At 38.3% G+C, this 17,343-nt stretch overlaps 1 protein-coding gene across 5 annotated transcripts in view; it reads left to right on the top strand.

Moving 5' to 3' along the window:
* LOC111147965 (ankyrin repeat and SOCS box containing 3) overlaps nucleotides 1-10,820 on the top strand; it is a 108,022-nt gene extending 97,202 nt beyond the window's left edge. For 3 of the 5 annotated variants that reach the window (XM_022504274.1, XM_022504273.1, XM_022504276.1), the window contains one exon: nucleotides 9,063-10,819. In XM_022504274.1, coding sequence (XP_022359982.1) covers nucleotides 9,063-9,268 — 206 coding nt within the window. In that variant the 3' untranslated portion in view covers nucleotides 9,269-10,819. Of the gene's footprint in view, nucleotides 1-9,062 lie in introns of all 5 variants that reach the window. The other 2 variants (XM_022504271.1, XM_022504275.1) reach the window with 1 other exon arrangement.
* Nucleotides 10,821-17,343: the final 6,523 nt, after the last annotated feature.

Raw genomic sequence — 17,343 nt, 5'->3', positions numbered from 1 at the left:
CCAGAAACAATTTAAATTTAGCAATGGCTTATCTATAATCCTTTCTGGTACTATTTTTTTCCCCAACTTTATTGAAATATAGTTGATGTATATAACATTGTGTAAGTTTGAAGTATACCTTTTTGGTAATAATTAACTAGCATTCCAGTTGTCTACTCAAGCCATTTCTAGTTTAAGGTAATAAAATGTATCCAGTTTTAAAAAGAACATTTTTCTGTTATCTATAGCAAGAGCGTATATTTTATGCAAAAGGTGAATCACATTTCTTGAAGGTACATCTTTCAAGATATATATTTTTTTAAAAAGTTATTGATTTATTTACTTTGACTAATCTCTACACCAACTTGGGGCTCAAACTCCTGACCCTGAGATCAAGAATGCCATCCATGCTTTATTAACTGAGCCAGCCAGGTGCCCCTTAAGATGTATCTTTTATAGCATTAAGTTACTTGTTAAAAAGATGGGAGGTGTGGGGCACCTGGGTGGCTCAGTGGGTTAAAGCCTCTGCCTTCGGCTCAGGTCATGATCCTGGAGTCCTGGGATCGAGCCCCACACTGGGCTCTCTGCTCCGCGGAGAGCCTGCTTCCCCCTCACTCTCTGTCTGCCTCTCTGCCTACTTGTGATCTCTGTCTGTCGAATAAATAAAATCTTAAAAAAAAAAAAAAAAAAGATGGGAGGTGTGGCACAGCCTTATTTCAGGCTAATGGAGAGTTTTAACTCTTCTGCTACTTTGTCTCTCATGGTAGTGACATATCCATGTCCAAGGAAAGGTCAATAAAAGCTACAAATAGTATAGTGGTGTTTTTGGTAATGAGTATTTATACAAATGCTGTGCGGTAGAATTGCTCAACTAAAACCTACCTGCTTCTTATTTTAAATACTGATGAGCAAAAGTCCAACTTGAAGTTTTCAGATAATTATGTTCAGTAAATTGAAAGGTCTAAATTTGGTAGGGATCAGGAAAATATTTGGAGTAAAGAGTTGTTCTTTTAAAAGGACAGGAAAAATGGGGTATTATATAGGACCATGCCCATAGAATTAATGAAGCTCCATATTTGGTGAGACTCAGAAGCCACTATTCATGGTGGTTTTCAACTCTAGAGGCATTTCCTCTGGTTTGAGGCATTATCACTAAGAACCCCAACAGTAATTGCCTCTCATCTTGAAAAATTAAACATGTGATCTTCTATTTATAGAGTAGGAAACTTGACCTTCAAGATTCCAGCCATATTGTTGGCCTTTATAACTCTAGCAGAATCATGCCTTGATTAACAGTGTCCTAAAGACTGCCCTTATTGTTAGATTTAAGAGCCAGACTTAGTTCTGTTTTTTTTTTATGAGGAATTTATAGTTAACTTAAAATTTTAACAAGATTCCATCTGCCCATTTATAATTTTAGCTTCACACAGCCTCTTGCTAATCCAAGTGCAGCATCACATAGCATTTCTTACTAATCTACATGGCTGTGTGTGTGTGTGTGTGTGTGTGGTGGGGAAATTCTTGCTAAACTAGGTACTAATGGGTTGTAGCTATAGTTGCTGGGATATTTTGCCAGTAAAACTGTTCTGATGTTGTCAGTAGTCTGTTGGTAAGCTAAGAGAGGAGAAAATGTTGCCCTAAAGCAATTACAACAGAATATTTAATAATTTTTTTAAAAAAGATTTTATTTATTCATTTGACAGAGTGATAGAGTGAGAGCACAAGTAGGCAGAGCAGCAGGCAGAGGGAGAGAGAGAAGAAAGCTCCCTGCTGAGCAGGGAGCTCTAGGCAGGGCTGGATCCCAGGACACTGGGATCATGACCTGAACCAAAGTCAGATGCTTAACCGACTGAGCCACCCAGGCGCCCCTAAAACAGAATTTTTAAAAAGTATTCCAGGTATCACATCATCAGTATTATTTGAAAGACCATCTTACTCCTCCTGCTTATGTACTGTGTTGGATATGTGCACAGGCGGATCCCGGGGACAGCTGTATCCCAATTAAAAAAAAAAAATTATTTTCTAGACCCAAAATATCTATTTTAGGGTGGAAAGCCAATTAGAATAGACTTTGTGGTAGGTGTGACAGGGGTGGAAGAATGAGAAGATTCTGTGTGAGAAATTGGTCAAGGAAGTAATTTCCCGGCGAGGATCAGGCTTCTGTGAGGACAGAGGTGGAGAGTTTTCTCTAACAGAGTTCTAGATGTAGGTGAGTTTGTTTATGGTAGAATGGGGTATCCCGAAAACTTTATGGAAGAGTTATAGAGGCAGTTACAATTTGCTTTATAATATTGAGTCTCATTTTTTCCTCTTGTCTCAGATTACTGTGTTATAATACCCTAAACAGGGTAGGGTAATGAAGAATGTATTTTTCTGGGAGATTCTAAGACCATGATGCATTTTTTATTTTGATAACCACCGGAAATTGCTTAGGCTAGATGATTTTAGTAACTTGCAAATATTCTCCAGAGAGGCTCCAGAGAGGCACTCTAAAGGTACAAAAGAGGAAGATGAAATTACTTATCAATGATTAAGTTCCCTTTCATTTTGTCTTTTCTCTACTAGTGATGTAGTTGTAAGAATTGAGTTTTTGCCTCTCCCCTACCCCAACTGAGCACACATGGCCCAATGCTTTGTACTTATATTTCCACATGGGTTAGAATAATGTTTTGAAGATCTGTGTAAGAATGACTACTGATAGTTGGGGCATCTGGGTGGCTCAGTTGGTTAAGCAACTGCCTTTGGCCGAGGTCATGATCTTGGGGTCCTGGGATTGAGTCCCACATCATGCTCCCTGCTCAGTGGAGAGCCTGCTTCTCCCTCTCCCTCTGCCTGCTGCTCTGCTTACCTGTTCTCTCTATCTCTCTAATAAATAAATAAAATCTTAAAAAAAAAAATGACTACTGATGGGGCAGCTTACTTTTCTGTAGATGTTAGGAAATGGAGATAACATGAAATGAATTTATTACATCATTAATAGGCTAATACAAGAAAGGAGTTGAAATGTGAATAGCACAAAGTAATACCAATGATTAAGATTTTTATTTATTTATTTATTTATTTATTTATTTATTTGACAGAGAGAGATCACAAGTAGGCAGAGAGGCAGGCAGGGGGGGGGGGAAGCAGGCTCCCTGCTGAGCAGAGAGCCCGACGCGGGGCTCGATCCCAGGACCCTGGGATCATGACCTGAGCCGAAGGCAGAGGCATAACCCACTGAGCCACCCAGGTGCCCTGTTCTGATTTTTCTTAACCTTCTTTTTCTTGGTGATAAATAGGTATCAGTAGTATGAATCCTAGTGCATATTTTCTAAAAATTCTGTTGATTTAAGGTAAAGGTGATATTTTAGCTGAGTGAAAAAGAAACCACTTTCTGAAAGAAAGCTTTGCTTGGGAAGATAATTCTGAAAACAGATACTAGAAAGTACTTCTATTGTTGAGTGATTTTCTTGCCAAAAATAATGTGTCACCTAGAAAAACTCTTATCGATGCATTTAAAATACTTAGAAACCGTTTTTTTTTTTTTTTAAAGATTTTATTTATTTATTTGACAGACAGAGATCACAAGTAGGCTGAGAGGCAGGCAGAGAGAGAGGGGGGAAGCAGGCTCCCCGCTGAGCAGAGAGCCCGATGTGGGGCTCGATCCCAGGACCCTGGGATCATGACCTGAGCCGAAGGCAGAGGCATAACCCACTGAGCCACCCAGGCGCCCTGTTCTGATTTTTCTTAACCTTCTTTTTCTTGGTGATAAATAGGTATCAGTAGTATGAATCCTAGTGCATATTTTCTAAAAATTCTGTTGATTTAAGGTAAAGGTGGTATTTTAGCTGAGTGAAAAAGAAACCACTTTCTGAAAGAAAGCTTTGCTTGGGAAGATTTCTGAAAACAGATACTAGAAAGTACTTCTATTGTTGAGTGATTTTCTTGCCAAAAACAATGTGTCACCTAGAAAAACTCTCATATCGATGCATTTAAAATACTTAGAAACCGTTTTCTGGGGGTTTGAATGCATTTAATAAACTTGTAGGGAAGCAAAACTTTCTAATTAGCTTATAAACTGATAACAGAAAAAACAAATTTATTGGATAAATTTTGATAAAAACTTTTGCATAATTAGTAGGTGGGATCGGATAGTATCCTGATTAGTTCAGCTAAGCTACAATGTATTCCTCCCATTTGGACCTCGTACTTTTATAAGATATTTTTTTTATCTAATATCTACATATCTAATATCTAGTAGCTACATCAGCCCTTATATCCAAATACGAAAAAAACTGGACCTAGAGCCAAATCTTGGAATTGCCGAGTCACTAAGAATTAAATTTGTAAAGCTTAATCAATCACCTCACTCTTGTTAAAATATTATTAATATTAATATTTTTAGTAAAATTAAAAAGGTTTTATAACTCTAATAAGCATTTTTAAAAAGTATTTCTTATTTAAGCTAAGTTTTTAAATTTTATGTGTTTTATAGTACAAATATTGTTAACCTAATAGTATATACATATTATTCATATGTAATTAAGTATTTACACATTGGGGTTATGTACTCAAAGACCTTTCCCTCATTGAGTGTGCAGTCAAAACATTTGGGGAATCATTAGATTAGATGGTGTCTAGGATTTGTATGTTATTGTATAGTTTATAAAATGCTTTTGCAAATGTGTTCTAACCTGAACCTCATCAACAGCCTTTCAATGCAGAGAGGTGTCATCATGTCCATTTTATAGATGAGGCATTATGCCCATGTTACAGAGGAAGAACTCAAAGTCAAAGTATTTATTTATTTATTTATTTATTTATTTTTTTTTTGAAGATTTTATTTATTTATTTGACAGAGAGATCACAAGCAGGCAGAGAGGCAGGCAGAGAGAGAGGAGGAAGCAGGCTCCCCTAGAGAGCAGAGAGCCCGATGCGGGGCTCGATCCCAGGACTCTGAGATCATGACCTGAGCCGAAGGCAGCGGCTTAACCCACTGAGCCACCCAGGCGCCCCAAAGTCAAAGTATTTAAATGACTTGTCCAAGGTTATACAACTTGTTAATAATGGCTTCTCAACTCCAGACAGGTCTTTTTACTATATGGTACTATTTCCATTCATTTTGCTTATTGCTCTTCTATTGGTTATTCCCCATGTTTTGATTTCCTGCCCTAATCTTACTGTTATTTATTTTTCAGAACCCTCAGGTAATTGCTTTTTGTATGTTGTCTAGAGTTTTTGGTTGTAATCAGTGAAAGGGAGAGAGACTATACTAGTAAATTAAGAAAGACTGGAAACAAAGGATGGAAGCCAACCAGAAAGACAGTATATTCATGATGGAAATATAAATTGTACTAGATGGCCCAGAAATCAAATGAATGCATCTAATGTGGTAAACCGTGCAGAGGAACCATAGAAATATAGTCCAGGCAGATAGATCATTTAAATACTGGCATGAGGGCAGGCTGGAGATGATTGGTTGTGGAAAAAATAGATGGTGGGTATGTATGATGTACATGTAGTTCTGTGCTATAATAAGGTTGGCATTAATAAGTGTAATGAATTAAGAATTGTGGAGTTTAGTTTTGTCATGTTTTGTCTTAGTAAAACTTGATAGAACATGTAGCCTTCTATTTTCAATGTTCTGTCAGTACATATAACAAAGAACAAAATTGAATAATTCTGTATAGGAATGAAAGGTTAAATGATGTTTGCTACTGGATGTATAGATAAACTAGGTTTAATATACTAAAGTGATTGGGTCAGAAAAGTGACTTAAAATTATAGTATGGTTTCAAACATCATTTTCTAGGCTATGATCAATGCCATAATCCAAGAAGACAGACATGTATTTAACAAATTAAAATCTGGTTTTAACAGGTTTTCATGAAAGTATGTTTTTACATATGTAGAGCTTCTGGGCTATTTCCCTATTATAAATTCAAGACATGGCTTGATCTTCTATCAGCCTAGTGGTAACACATCTGGAAATATCATGCATCACTAAAACTTTCATAGGAATTTTGAGAGCTTTGAAATATTACATATATGACTATAAAGTTCCCTTAGTATTCACTGGCATATTAAACTAAGATGTCACTGAGGTGTATATTATTGTCTGTGTTAATAATCTGCAGATGAAAGATTCCCTTCAGTTCAAGTGAATATAGTTCTTCCCTCTCAGTGTTCATGGTGCCATTGATCTATTGTGCTCACAGGAGAAAAACCAAAATGGTACAATTAGAATTGTAACCAATCTCAAGTAACTATATGCCTTTTTTAAAAAAATATGAAATGGAAAGATCTTCTGAAACTTAGGATAGTTTCAGTGGCTTAGAAGATGTTAGAGAACTATTTTGGGTTTTTCAAACTTCAAGGAACCCTAGACTTGGAGTCAAATCACTTGGATCTAATATCCGCTCTTCTGTTGATGTATACACTGTCAACATGGGCAAGTTACTTAAACTTCTCATAGCAGATGTGTGCCAGTCCCGGGGGGCTTAATCACAAATGATTACGTTTCCACATACATATTACATATACATACGTATACACACAAACAAACAAATTAATGGTTTCTTTAGCTTTGAAGATAGTGGGGTGGGGTAGTCAGATGGCCTGGAAAGGCTTATTGGCAGGAGGCTGTGGGGCAGCCAAAGGAGATCTCCTCAGCCTGAGGAGTCTGTAAGTCGGTGATTTATCAAGTCAGAGAAGCTGGCAAGGCATTGAGAATCCTTTAGCCCTAGGTGGGCCGCTCTCCCAGGTTCTACAGCCATCCTTCACTTTCCTTCTGGGTGTGTAATAAGGCTCTATGTCAAAGGATTTGCAGAAAGAAGAGATTTCAGTTGAATAAGATGCATATTAAACCCCTACTGAATATAAGTAAAAACTCTCTTAACCAACCTCACTGTAACTCACATATTCTGATCTTGTCACTTCCTCTGTCAGTCCCACCCGACCATGCCCATAGTTTGCTTAGTGTTTGTAGCAGACAGCCTACTTTCTAGTATGCCTACGTGCTGGTGTTCATACAAGCTGAGTTGTGTGCTTCCCAATAATCAATTATGCTTGTTTCTAAAGCTTTTATGACATTTGTACATACCCATTGGCCTTAGGCCCAATTATTGTTCCTATCTCACTGGGTGAGAGGGCTTCTTTATTATGTAATAGTTCAACATGGTTAACCTACTCATTGAAGTTGAACCCACTTACTCATTTGGAAAACTGTGGGCTTTGCAGTTTGGGCATGCTTTTTGTATGCATTCTTACTTATCTCTGTTTTCCTCACCTGTGTTTTCCCATCTTAGAAGTGAGAAAAGGATTCTTCCTTTAAGTTTGCAAAATAGGGTAAAATTTAAACAAAATATAGATATAGGAACACTAGAAATAAATGTGCTATGTATTGTAGACGCTGTAGTCCTACTATCTGTAATGGGGAGTCTATGAGTTATGGTTTAAGAAAATTCTCATCTTTTCTTAGATTCAGGATTATGTACCAAATCAGGTAACTCCTTAGCTTTTCTTATTTGGCATTTTAAAAAACCGTGGTTTGAGGAGTTTCCCACACTCTTAATAAACTATATTTAAGCCAGTAAGCTTAAAGTAAAATGTTAGATGATGGATTAACTTCAGTGGTTTGGGAGGTGTTGAAGATATTAAGAGAATTACAATGGCAGGTCCTACAGGGTATTAGTTTACAGAACACTGGACTTGGAGTCAGACCAGCTGGTCTGATATCAGCTGGGTTCCTGATAGTACTTGCCTTTGCTGTTCTGATCCTGGTCTGTTAATCATTATTACATTTCATGAGGATTATAAAAAACTTCTTAGACTAATAAAAGACTTTAGATTTGATTCACACATAAAACCAATAGTTGTTTTTAATACTCTCAGTTTCTATGGACATTACCTTCTTCTTCTTCTTCTTTTTTTTTTTTTTTAAGATTTTATTTATTTGAGAGAGAGAAAGCATGCAAGTACAAGCAGGGGTAGCAATAGAGAGAGAGGGAGAAGCAGACCGTCTGCTGAGCCGGGAGCCCGATGTGGGGCTCCATCCCAGGCCCCTGAGATCACAACCTAAGCCAAAGGCAGATGACTGAACCACCCATGCACCCTGACATTAGCTTCTTTAGTTAACACTTTTCATCTTAGAAAACGAAATGCTATCTTAACAATTCTTAAGTAAGTACCTCTGTATTGTCCCTTAGTTGGTGATTAGCTTTTGGCGGCAGTATTTTTAAGTGTGTGCGCATGCTTTGGGGTCATAGGCACTTGAGTTTGAATCCTGGCTCTACCATGTACAAGATGTATAACCTTTGGAAAGTGACCTAATCCTCTTAAACCTGTTTTCTTACCTCTACAGGTGTGTGATAGTATATACCTAATAGGGTTAATGAAGATAGAAAGATAAGGTTTGTGAAGTGTATGGGCATGTGACATAGCAGGTACTCAGTAAGTGCTCCTTTCCTCTCTATGTCAGTTGTAAATTTACTTTCTGTGTCATGTATAAAAAGAGGAAAACTTCTGCAAATTACTTATTTATTCACTTGATGTGCTCGGTCTAGAGACCGAGCAATAAAACAGAGTCAGAGGGATATGGTATTTGCTACTGTAAGTTTCTATCATTTCTAAAGTTAGTTCATCCATTTTTTTTTTAAGATTTTATTTATTTGACAGAGAGAGATCACAAGTAGGCAGAGAGGCAGGTAGAGAGAAGGGGGGGAAGCAGGCTCCCTGCTGAGCATAGAGCCCAATGTGGGGCTCGATCCCAGGACCCTGATATCATGACCTGAGCTGAAGGTAGAGGCTTTAACCAACTGAGCCACCCAAGCGCCCCTTGCCACATCTTTAGAATGTGAATGTTTAGTTTTATATGAACCTGAAACTGACTTTTCAATATGTGGCCAGCAACTGGAAAGAGAGGAACTGGAAGGGTGTAAAAAGAATAAAAGGAATAAATAAAGTTTGTTGTGGTCATCCCCACCCAACAAATCTTTCAAAAGTAAGCTAAGTAACATATACTTTCTCTTTTGCTACAAAGAATTGGAAAGATTTTAAAAAGAAAATTTTAAAAAATTTCATCTTTCCTTTTTTTGTTTCTCCAGCCTCTGTTCCATGCCTCACCCACCTTTGCCGTTTGGAAATTCGGTCCAGTGTAAAACCAGAACACCTACGATCTGACAGTTTTATCTGTCAGTTGCCACTTCCCAGAAGCCTACATAATTATTTGCTCTATGCAGAAGTTCTAAGGATGAATGAAGTTCCAGAATTGGCGGTTACTCAAGATGGAGAAGTCAGCGAAGCTACTTAATGCAGCTCATGTCTTACTCTGAAAACCACCAAAACAAAGAGCCATGCAGTACAAATTCTTCATGATTTTATAGTCATAAAAGATGATTTTTGTTTGTGTGGTTGGTTAGGTTTGTGGGGGGCAATAGTTAAATGCAAATGTTTACAATTGGGCTTCCTGGTTAAAAAAAAATACTGTTAACCTCACTTATGTTACTGTATCACAGATTCATCACCAACACATTTTTATATTGTAGATTCATTTACCTAACATTTTTTGCTTTATTCTGTTAATGAACTGTGATGCTGCTTCTAGTGCTAACCATGGCATATTTCCGCCTATGATTCTGTGTTTGCCTAGGGCTAGGAGCTTAGAAAGAAACGCATAAAACTTTCCTGAAAGTGTACACACAATGGGGTTGAATCTATTATTATTATTATTATTTTATTTGAGGTTGACTATCTTTTATGTTTATAAAAAACTTTTATATTCCATTCTCATCTCTTAATTCAGTTAGTATTATGAAGAATTTCTTCTCATTGGCTTTTCACAGATAAACTCAGGGGAGAACTTTTTTTTCTTTAAAGAATATCGAAAATGAGTAATTTTGCTGTTATTGTTGGTTTCCCCCCCAGTTCCTTGATACTCTCTTTGACTGAAAGAAACTCCCATTTCTGCAAAAGCAAGACCAGACTAAACTCTGAAATAGGCTCAGTTGGAAAAAATTAGGTCAGTATTGAAATAAAGAAGCATTTTACCACATTTAGAATACAAATCAGGGGACTGAGAGGGGCATATCTGTGGCACCATCTTTAAAAAAAGAAACCTATGTATTTCTGAGTCACTTAGTATCAAATAAAACATTTGAGCTCCGTTCAGCCTCCAAATCTAAGAGCAGCTTTGATCCTATGATGCACTGATTGCCAGTTATATTAATATTACAGTGTTCTTCCTTTTTATTATCTAGATAGGTTATCACATGGTCCTTGATCCTATGAAATTTGGACCTCAGAATTCTAGGGTAATGAGACACCACCTCATTGGTTTTACAGATGCTCAATATAAATCTATGGTCAGAGAGAACTAATCACCGGATCAGGTGAGCTGTGGTAATATGCCGTTGGGACCAACCTTAAAAGAAAGTTTATGAAAGCATTACTGTCATGATAGACAGCTAGAAAGTGGGTCCACAGGAGGGCAGGTCTTCTGTCGTAATGGGATCCTGTGGCTTGAAATAGATGGGAATGTGTCAGCCAGGCCATTCCTGATAGGCCTTTGCTATTTGATAAAAGCAGTGATGAAGACCAAATAATGGAGCATTGTTAAGGTCCAGAGGGACAACTGAACTCGGTGCAGATTAGAGCTATAGTTGCTGCCTGTGGGTGGAGATGGTGTTTGAATGTGGGTATACAGCAGAAATAAGTGTAGATGTGGAAAACCAGGTGGAAATTCTGATACTTAATAAAGAAATTCCAAGAATGTTTGTACTGTGTAGTAATTTTTAAATGTTGTTCTAATCTTTATTTTTCCAAACCCTAGATCTCCAATTTTGAACATAACTGGTTTTTTATTAGGTCCAAATGCGCATAGAATGTTTCATTTAAGGGTGAGTCTCGTTATGTGTTTTTGTTCATGTTCAAATGTGTAGTAAAAACTATCCATAACTTCATTTAGATCTTGTTCTTAAAAATCTGAAAATGGATATTTCAGAGACATTTAAAAGACCCTGCTAGGGGCATCTGGGTGGCTCAGTGGGTTAAACCTCTGTCTTCAGCTCAGGTCAAGATATCAGGGTCCTGGGATCAAGCCCTGCATTGGGCTCTCTGCTCAGTGGGGAGCCTGCTTCTCGCTCTCTCTCTGCCTGCCTCCCTGCCTACTTGTGATCTCTCTCTCTGTCAAATAAATAAATAAAATCTTTAAAAAAAATAACAAAAAACCCTGCTATTTAAAACATAAATAATTTTACTTACTGTATAACGTATGCCTTTCTTTTAGATTACTTTATAATAAAATATTTATGATTTCTGTGACTTACAACAAAGATTCAGTGAGATATCTGAACGTATTAACAGGTAGTGAGTTTTAGTTACCAGTTATTTTTTAATTAAGATTTTATTTATTATGGGCACCTGGGTGGCTCAGTTGTTGAGCATCTGCCTTCGGCTCAGGTCATGATCCCAGGGTCCTAGAATAGAGCTCTGCATCAAGCTCCCTGCTCTGCAAGGAGCCTGCTTCTCCCTCTCCCACTCCCCTGCTTGTGTTCCCTCTTTTGCTGTCTCTGTCTCTCTCTGTCAAACAAATAAGTAAAATTAAATTTTAAAGAAAGATTTTATCTATTTAAGAGAGTGAGTATAGGAGAAAGCACAAATGGGGGAGGGGCAATGGGAGAGGGAGAAGCAGAATTCCTGCTGAGCGGGGAGCCCAATGTGGGGCTCCATCCCAGGACCTGGGACCACAACCTGAGCCGAAGGCCGACACCTAATTAACTGAGCCACCCAGCCACCCCTATAGTTATCAAAATGATACCTCTGGTTAGTGAGAACCATAAGTCCTGCCCTATATGCACAGTGATGCTCTAATACTCTCCATTTTTATTTTTTATTATTTTAAAAATATTTGTGGTTTTGTTTTTGTAATACTCATTTAATTTTTTTAAAAAAAGATTTTATTTATTTGACAGAGAGAGAGAGGGAGAGTGAGCGAGTACAACAGGGGAAGCATCAGGCAGTGGGAGAAATAGGCTCCCCGCTGATCAGGGAGCCTGATGTGGGACTCCATCCCCGGACAGGATTATGACCTGAGCTGAAGGTAGATGAGTAACAGACTGAGCCATCCGGGTACCCTTAATACTCTGCTTTTAAAGTCACAGTGAGGGGCGCCTGGGTGGCTCAGTGGGTTAGGCCTCTGCCTTCGGCTCAGGTCATGATCTCAGGGTCCTGGGATCGAGCCCCGCATCGGGCTCTCTGCTCAGTGGAGAGCCTGCTTCCCCCCCCTCTCTACCTATTTGTGATCTCTCTCTGTCAAATAAATAAATAAAATCTTAAAAAAAAAAATAAAGTCACAGTGAGTATCAGGAAGAACATTATAGTACCATAGTTCTTTAATGGTGGTGCTTATTACTAGAGCCGGATGCAGTTTTTTTTTTTTCTTTTTTTTTTTTTTAAAGATTTTATTTATTTAACAGAGAGAGATCACAAGTGGGCAGAGAGGCAGGCAGAGGCAGAGAGAGAGGAGGAAGCAGGCTCCCCGCAGAGCAGAGAGCCCGATGCAGGACTCGATCCCAGGACCCTGAGATCATGACCTGAGCTGAAGGCAGAGGCTTAAGCACTGAGCCACCCAGGTGCCCCCGGATGCAGTTTTAATAACGGTTGTCAAGATTTCACACACACACACACACACACACACACACGATCCTGTGTTATCCTTTAAATTTATATCCTGTTGGTGCTTCCTGTCATAGGATATTTTTCCATGATCATTTGATGGCACAGTGGTAACCTGAACATTGTTTCTTTATATTTCTATCTCGTTTTTGCTAAGTAGCGAGTGTCTTGATGTGCTCCTTGCTGGTGGCTCTGGTTCTCAGAGATGAGTTACACTGCTCTTGTGTTCCGTCACCACCCGTGTCAGTGATAAACCTTGTAGGCAGCCTAAATGGCATATTTATGTCACATGACCCGCTGATATCTCTAACTTCAGATCTGTTCTTTCAACCTAAGTCCATCCGTAAATCTGCATGAAAACTGTGATGTTTTATAGATTTTCAAGTATTATATCAGGTATAGCTTGAAAACATGAGTATTTTTGACTGATTACTTCTAAAATTCTAATATAATTTTGTTGGTCCTCAAAAATGTATCATGAATAATAACTAGTACAAATGTAAATAACCACGTCTTCTCTGAAAAGTAGACTTGGTAGTTCCATGAGCATGGGATATAGAAAGAAGTTGAGAAAATCTACCTAAAAGTTTGCCTTTCACTTTTATATACCTTTGTATTCTCAGAGATATATTTCCGTAATTATATTTCTTCATTAGTCATAGAAATATTTGAAGAGGAACTTCCCGTACAATTTTTTTTTTTTTTTACCAGCAGTTACCTAGTGCTATTGTGGAAAGATTTTAAGTTGCTAGTGAGGTTGCTAGTAATATGAACATTTTCAGTTTTATGATCAAGTGTTTTGTTTACAATTACTATTTTTAAAGGTTTTATTTATTAGAGAGCACGAGTGGAGGGGAAGGGCAGGGGGAGAGGGAAAAGTCAGGCTTCCCACTGAGCAGGTAGCCTGATGTGGCGCTCAGTCCCAGGACTCTGGGACCATGATCTGAGACCAAGGCAGATGCTTAAAGTACTGAGCCACCCAGCTGCCCCTATGCTCAAGTGTTTTAGATCTAACAATTTAAGAGAATAGCTAGTAAAACTGTACACTGCCTTCTTCCTGTTTCATGAGTTCATCCTTTGTAAAAGCAAATGGAGGCTCGACGCTGGCTTCATACAAATATTCAATTTAAAGAGGATCTCGAAGCTAAAGCTTCTAGAGCTTTTCCTGTGAGCTGGGAACATGTTAATGGTACCATGGGTACTGTTATTTCCCCTGAATTTCTTGTACTAGAGCACTTCCCTCCATTCTCTCGTATCCCAAGCAGCCAGTCACATATAACTGAGTATCAAGATTAATGTGTAGAAGAGAGCCCATACCAAGTGACTCCATTACTCATGGTTCTGTATGACCTGGGGTAGTTAGCTGAAAGATAATTTGAGAAAAGAAGTACTATATTTTATTTAGAGCTCATGTTGGATCTCTGAGTCTACCTACATATTCTCCCTAGGAAAGAATAAAATAAATCTGGCCCATGTTTGAGGGCGTAGAGACTATCATAGTTCTAAAAACACTTTTTGGGTTTTTTTTTCCCCTCTTTACCTTTTCCCTTTTTTAACAAAACATTTATGGAAAATTTAATATTCCTGTGTGTGACTGTTGTGATTTCCTGTTTTGCTTTCTCTTTCATTGTTTTTCTGTTTGAGGCTAAATTAATTTATGCTCTGTATTTATTATTATTACTACTATTAAATGACAGGCAGCCATTGAAAAACGGTACTTTGCAGTAAGTAACCTTTAATTACTTGGTAGAAAAATACAGTTTATGTTAAAGATTTACTTATTTGAGAGAGAGGACGAGAGTATGAGCTTGGGGAGGGGCAAAGGGAGAGGGAGAGAGAGAGAGCGAATCTCAAGCAGACTCCCCACTGAACATGGAGCCTGATGTGGGGCTTGGTTTCACAATCCTGAGATCATGACCTGAGCTGAAACCAAGAGTTGGGTGCTTACCCAACTAAGCCAGCCACGTGTCCCCAAAAATATAGTTTTATTTGCAACTATATATCAGTAATGTATACTGAGAGGATGCCAGTCTGAGTTATATTTTTTATGTAAACATACTTTGAAACAAACTTTGGGTGCAAATTTTAAGTCTTTATCTTCTGTAGTTACTTTAGTGATAAGACATTTAAATTTTAAATAAAAGAACACTTATTAACCTCTCCCTGTGCTAGTAAAAATCTTAAAAAGTGGGGGGCACCTGGGTGGCTCAGTGGGTTAAAGCCTCTGCCTTCAGCTCAGATCATGATCTCAGGGTCCTGGGATCGAGCCCCACATTGGGCTCTCTGCTCAGTGGGGAGCCTGCTTCCCCCTCTCCCTCTGTCTGCCTCTGCCTACTCTCTGTCAAATAAATAAATAAAATCTTTTAAAAAAATCTTAAAAAGATTCTCATATAGTAATAAAAATAGTAGCACACTTTGTTTCACTTTAAAGAAAAAAATATTTTAAAACTAGATAGAGGTAGGGAAAGGCAGATAGAGCCATAGTCTTATCATCTGGACCCCATATTAATGTTAACTTATATATTGGAATATTTTCCTTCTCTCAGGCTTTTAAAAAATCTGTACCCAAGTTTGATGAGTGTTTTTCCCCCATAGTTAGAATCAAGCCATTGTTACGGTTTTGTACCTGATCAAGCCTTTTGTTTATCACGTTAATGATACCTGTAGCCAGCCGAGCTCAAGCTGTAGTTACCACAAATTATGAATAGGTAAGAGTGAGAAATGACACATTTCTGGGTTGATACTTTTCCTAAGACATCTGCATAAGGCAAACAAACCCCTCTCACCTACTTGGAGAGGAGAGTTGGAGGAGAGACTGTTGTGAGCCTGGGCTAGTCACCTGGTTTCAGCACGGGCTGGTCCAGCAGTTGCTTATCCTTTGCGAGACTCTGTTATAACTGTGTATGCTATGTATTTTTAATGAAGAAATTTAAATACTATTGTTGCAGTAAAGATTATTGTCTGCATGGTTTTCCTGTCTCTTGGCTTCTTTCTCATGCATAGCACTAATAGATGAAGCAGAACAGGTGGTAATTGCCATTGGCGCGCTGAGAGTTGTGAGTAGCATCTGTTTATGTCTCTTTTACCATCAAATGGTTAGCATAACCTTCTCTTCACTGCTTTCCTATGTGGATGATAAAAGTCTATCATGAGTCATTATAAGGTGCTAATTTACACTCTTTTTCTAACATGATGGAATAGGTGAAGAAGAAAGTCCATCTGGTAACTAAATATGACTATGATTTGAATCAAACAATTAAAAAGAAGGCATAATCCTTCTGAGTTTATTACAGAATATTGGATCAAATGGTATTTGCCAAAGATATCAATTCTAAGCTGAGTAGTTCCATCAATAGATGTGTTAATTAGCAATGTGTACTCTAGATTTCAGTTTTGACACTTAAAAATTATTTGCTTTGTTTTAGATAAAACATTTGAATTTTTTCAGTCTTCATCTTGCTTGTAATTATTTGGTTTTATTAAGCCCACTTTTAAATGTCATGGTGTGTTGTTGTAACAACACATGTAACAACAACAATGTTGATGTAAGTGCTTACTTATTTTTTATCCTTTTATTATGGAAAATTTCATGTGTACAGAAAAATAGAGAATTGTATAATGAACTTCCATGTTCCCATCACTCAGCTTCAATAATGACCAACTCATGGCCAGTCTTGATTCCTTTTCCCCACCAATTCCCTCTCTCCCATAGCCATTTTGAAGCAAATTCCAGATAAATCATCTATAAATATTTTAGTATGTATCTCTAGAAGTCAAGGACTCCCTTTTAAAAAACATAACTGTCAGGGTGCCTGGGTGAGTCAGCCGTTTAAGAATCTGCCTTCAGTTCGGGTTGTGCCCTGGGGTCCTGGGATCGAGTCCCTTGTATTAGTTATATATTCCTGTGTATTACATTGCCTCAAAACTTAAAACTGCCTGACACAGTTTCTGTGGGTCAGGAATTCATGAGTGGCTTAGCTGAGTGATTATGGCTGAGGGTCTGTCAGGAGGTTGCCTTAAAGTGTAAGCAGAGGCTGCAGTGACTTAAAGGCTTGATTGAGGCCGGGCCCTCTATTCTATGGAGGCTCATTCACATGGCTGCTGGCCGGAGGCTGCTGGCCTCGTCACATGGATCTCTCTGGTTGCTCTGTTTGAGTCTCTTCGCATTTCAGCGGGCTTCCCCTGAGCAAGTGATCTTAGAGGTGCAGCAAGGTGGATGCCACAATGGCTTTTGTGATATTACTCTTGCAAGTCACACATCATCATATCCAGTACATTCTATTACAAGTGAATCAAGGAGGGAGGGCTTAGGCTCCACCTTTTGAAGGGATGAGTATCAGAATTTGTAGCATCTTTTTTAAACCACCACGCTTTATTTCCTGTAAAATCGGTGAGCAGATGTAGACAGAGACTGGCTAAACAGTTTGCAGGGTCCAATGCAAAATGAAAATGTGGAACCTCTTGTTCCCATTTCAAGACAGAGACAGCAGAGCATTAAATCAAACTTGGGGCACTTCTGAGCACAGAGCCCAGTGGGAATGCACAGATGATACCAGGAAACCAGCCCTAGATATAGAAGCTTGGTGTGATTCAGATTCCATACCCATACACTTTTTTTTCTTGAAGTACCACTTCAAGTTGTTGGGTATTTCATTCCTAGGGATGTTAGTAGATACCAGTGATCATTAGCTAGATCTATTCGTTATAGTTTTA

Source organism: Enhydra lutris, unplaced genomic scaffold (genome assembly GCF_002288905.1).
Source record: "Enhydra lutris kenyoni isolate GAN:26980312 unplaced genomic scaffold, ASM228890v2 scaffoldscaffold18, whole genome shotgun sequence".
NCBI lineage: Eukaryota > Metazoa > Chordata > Mammalia > Carnivora > Mustelidae > Enhydra > Enhydra lutris.
The sequence above is the reverse complement of the archived record's forward strand: the minus strand, read 5'-3'. Positions and strand labels throughout refer to the sequence as shown.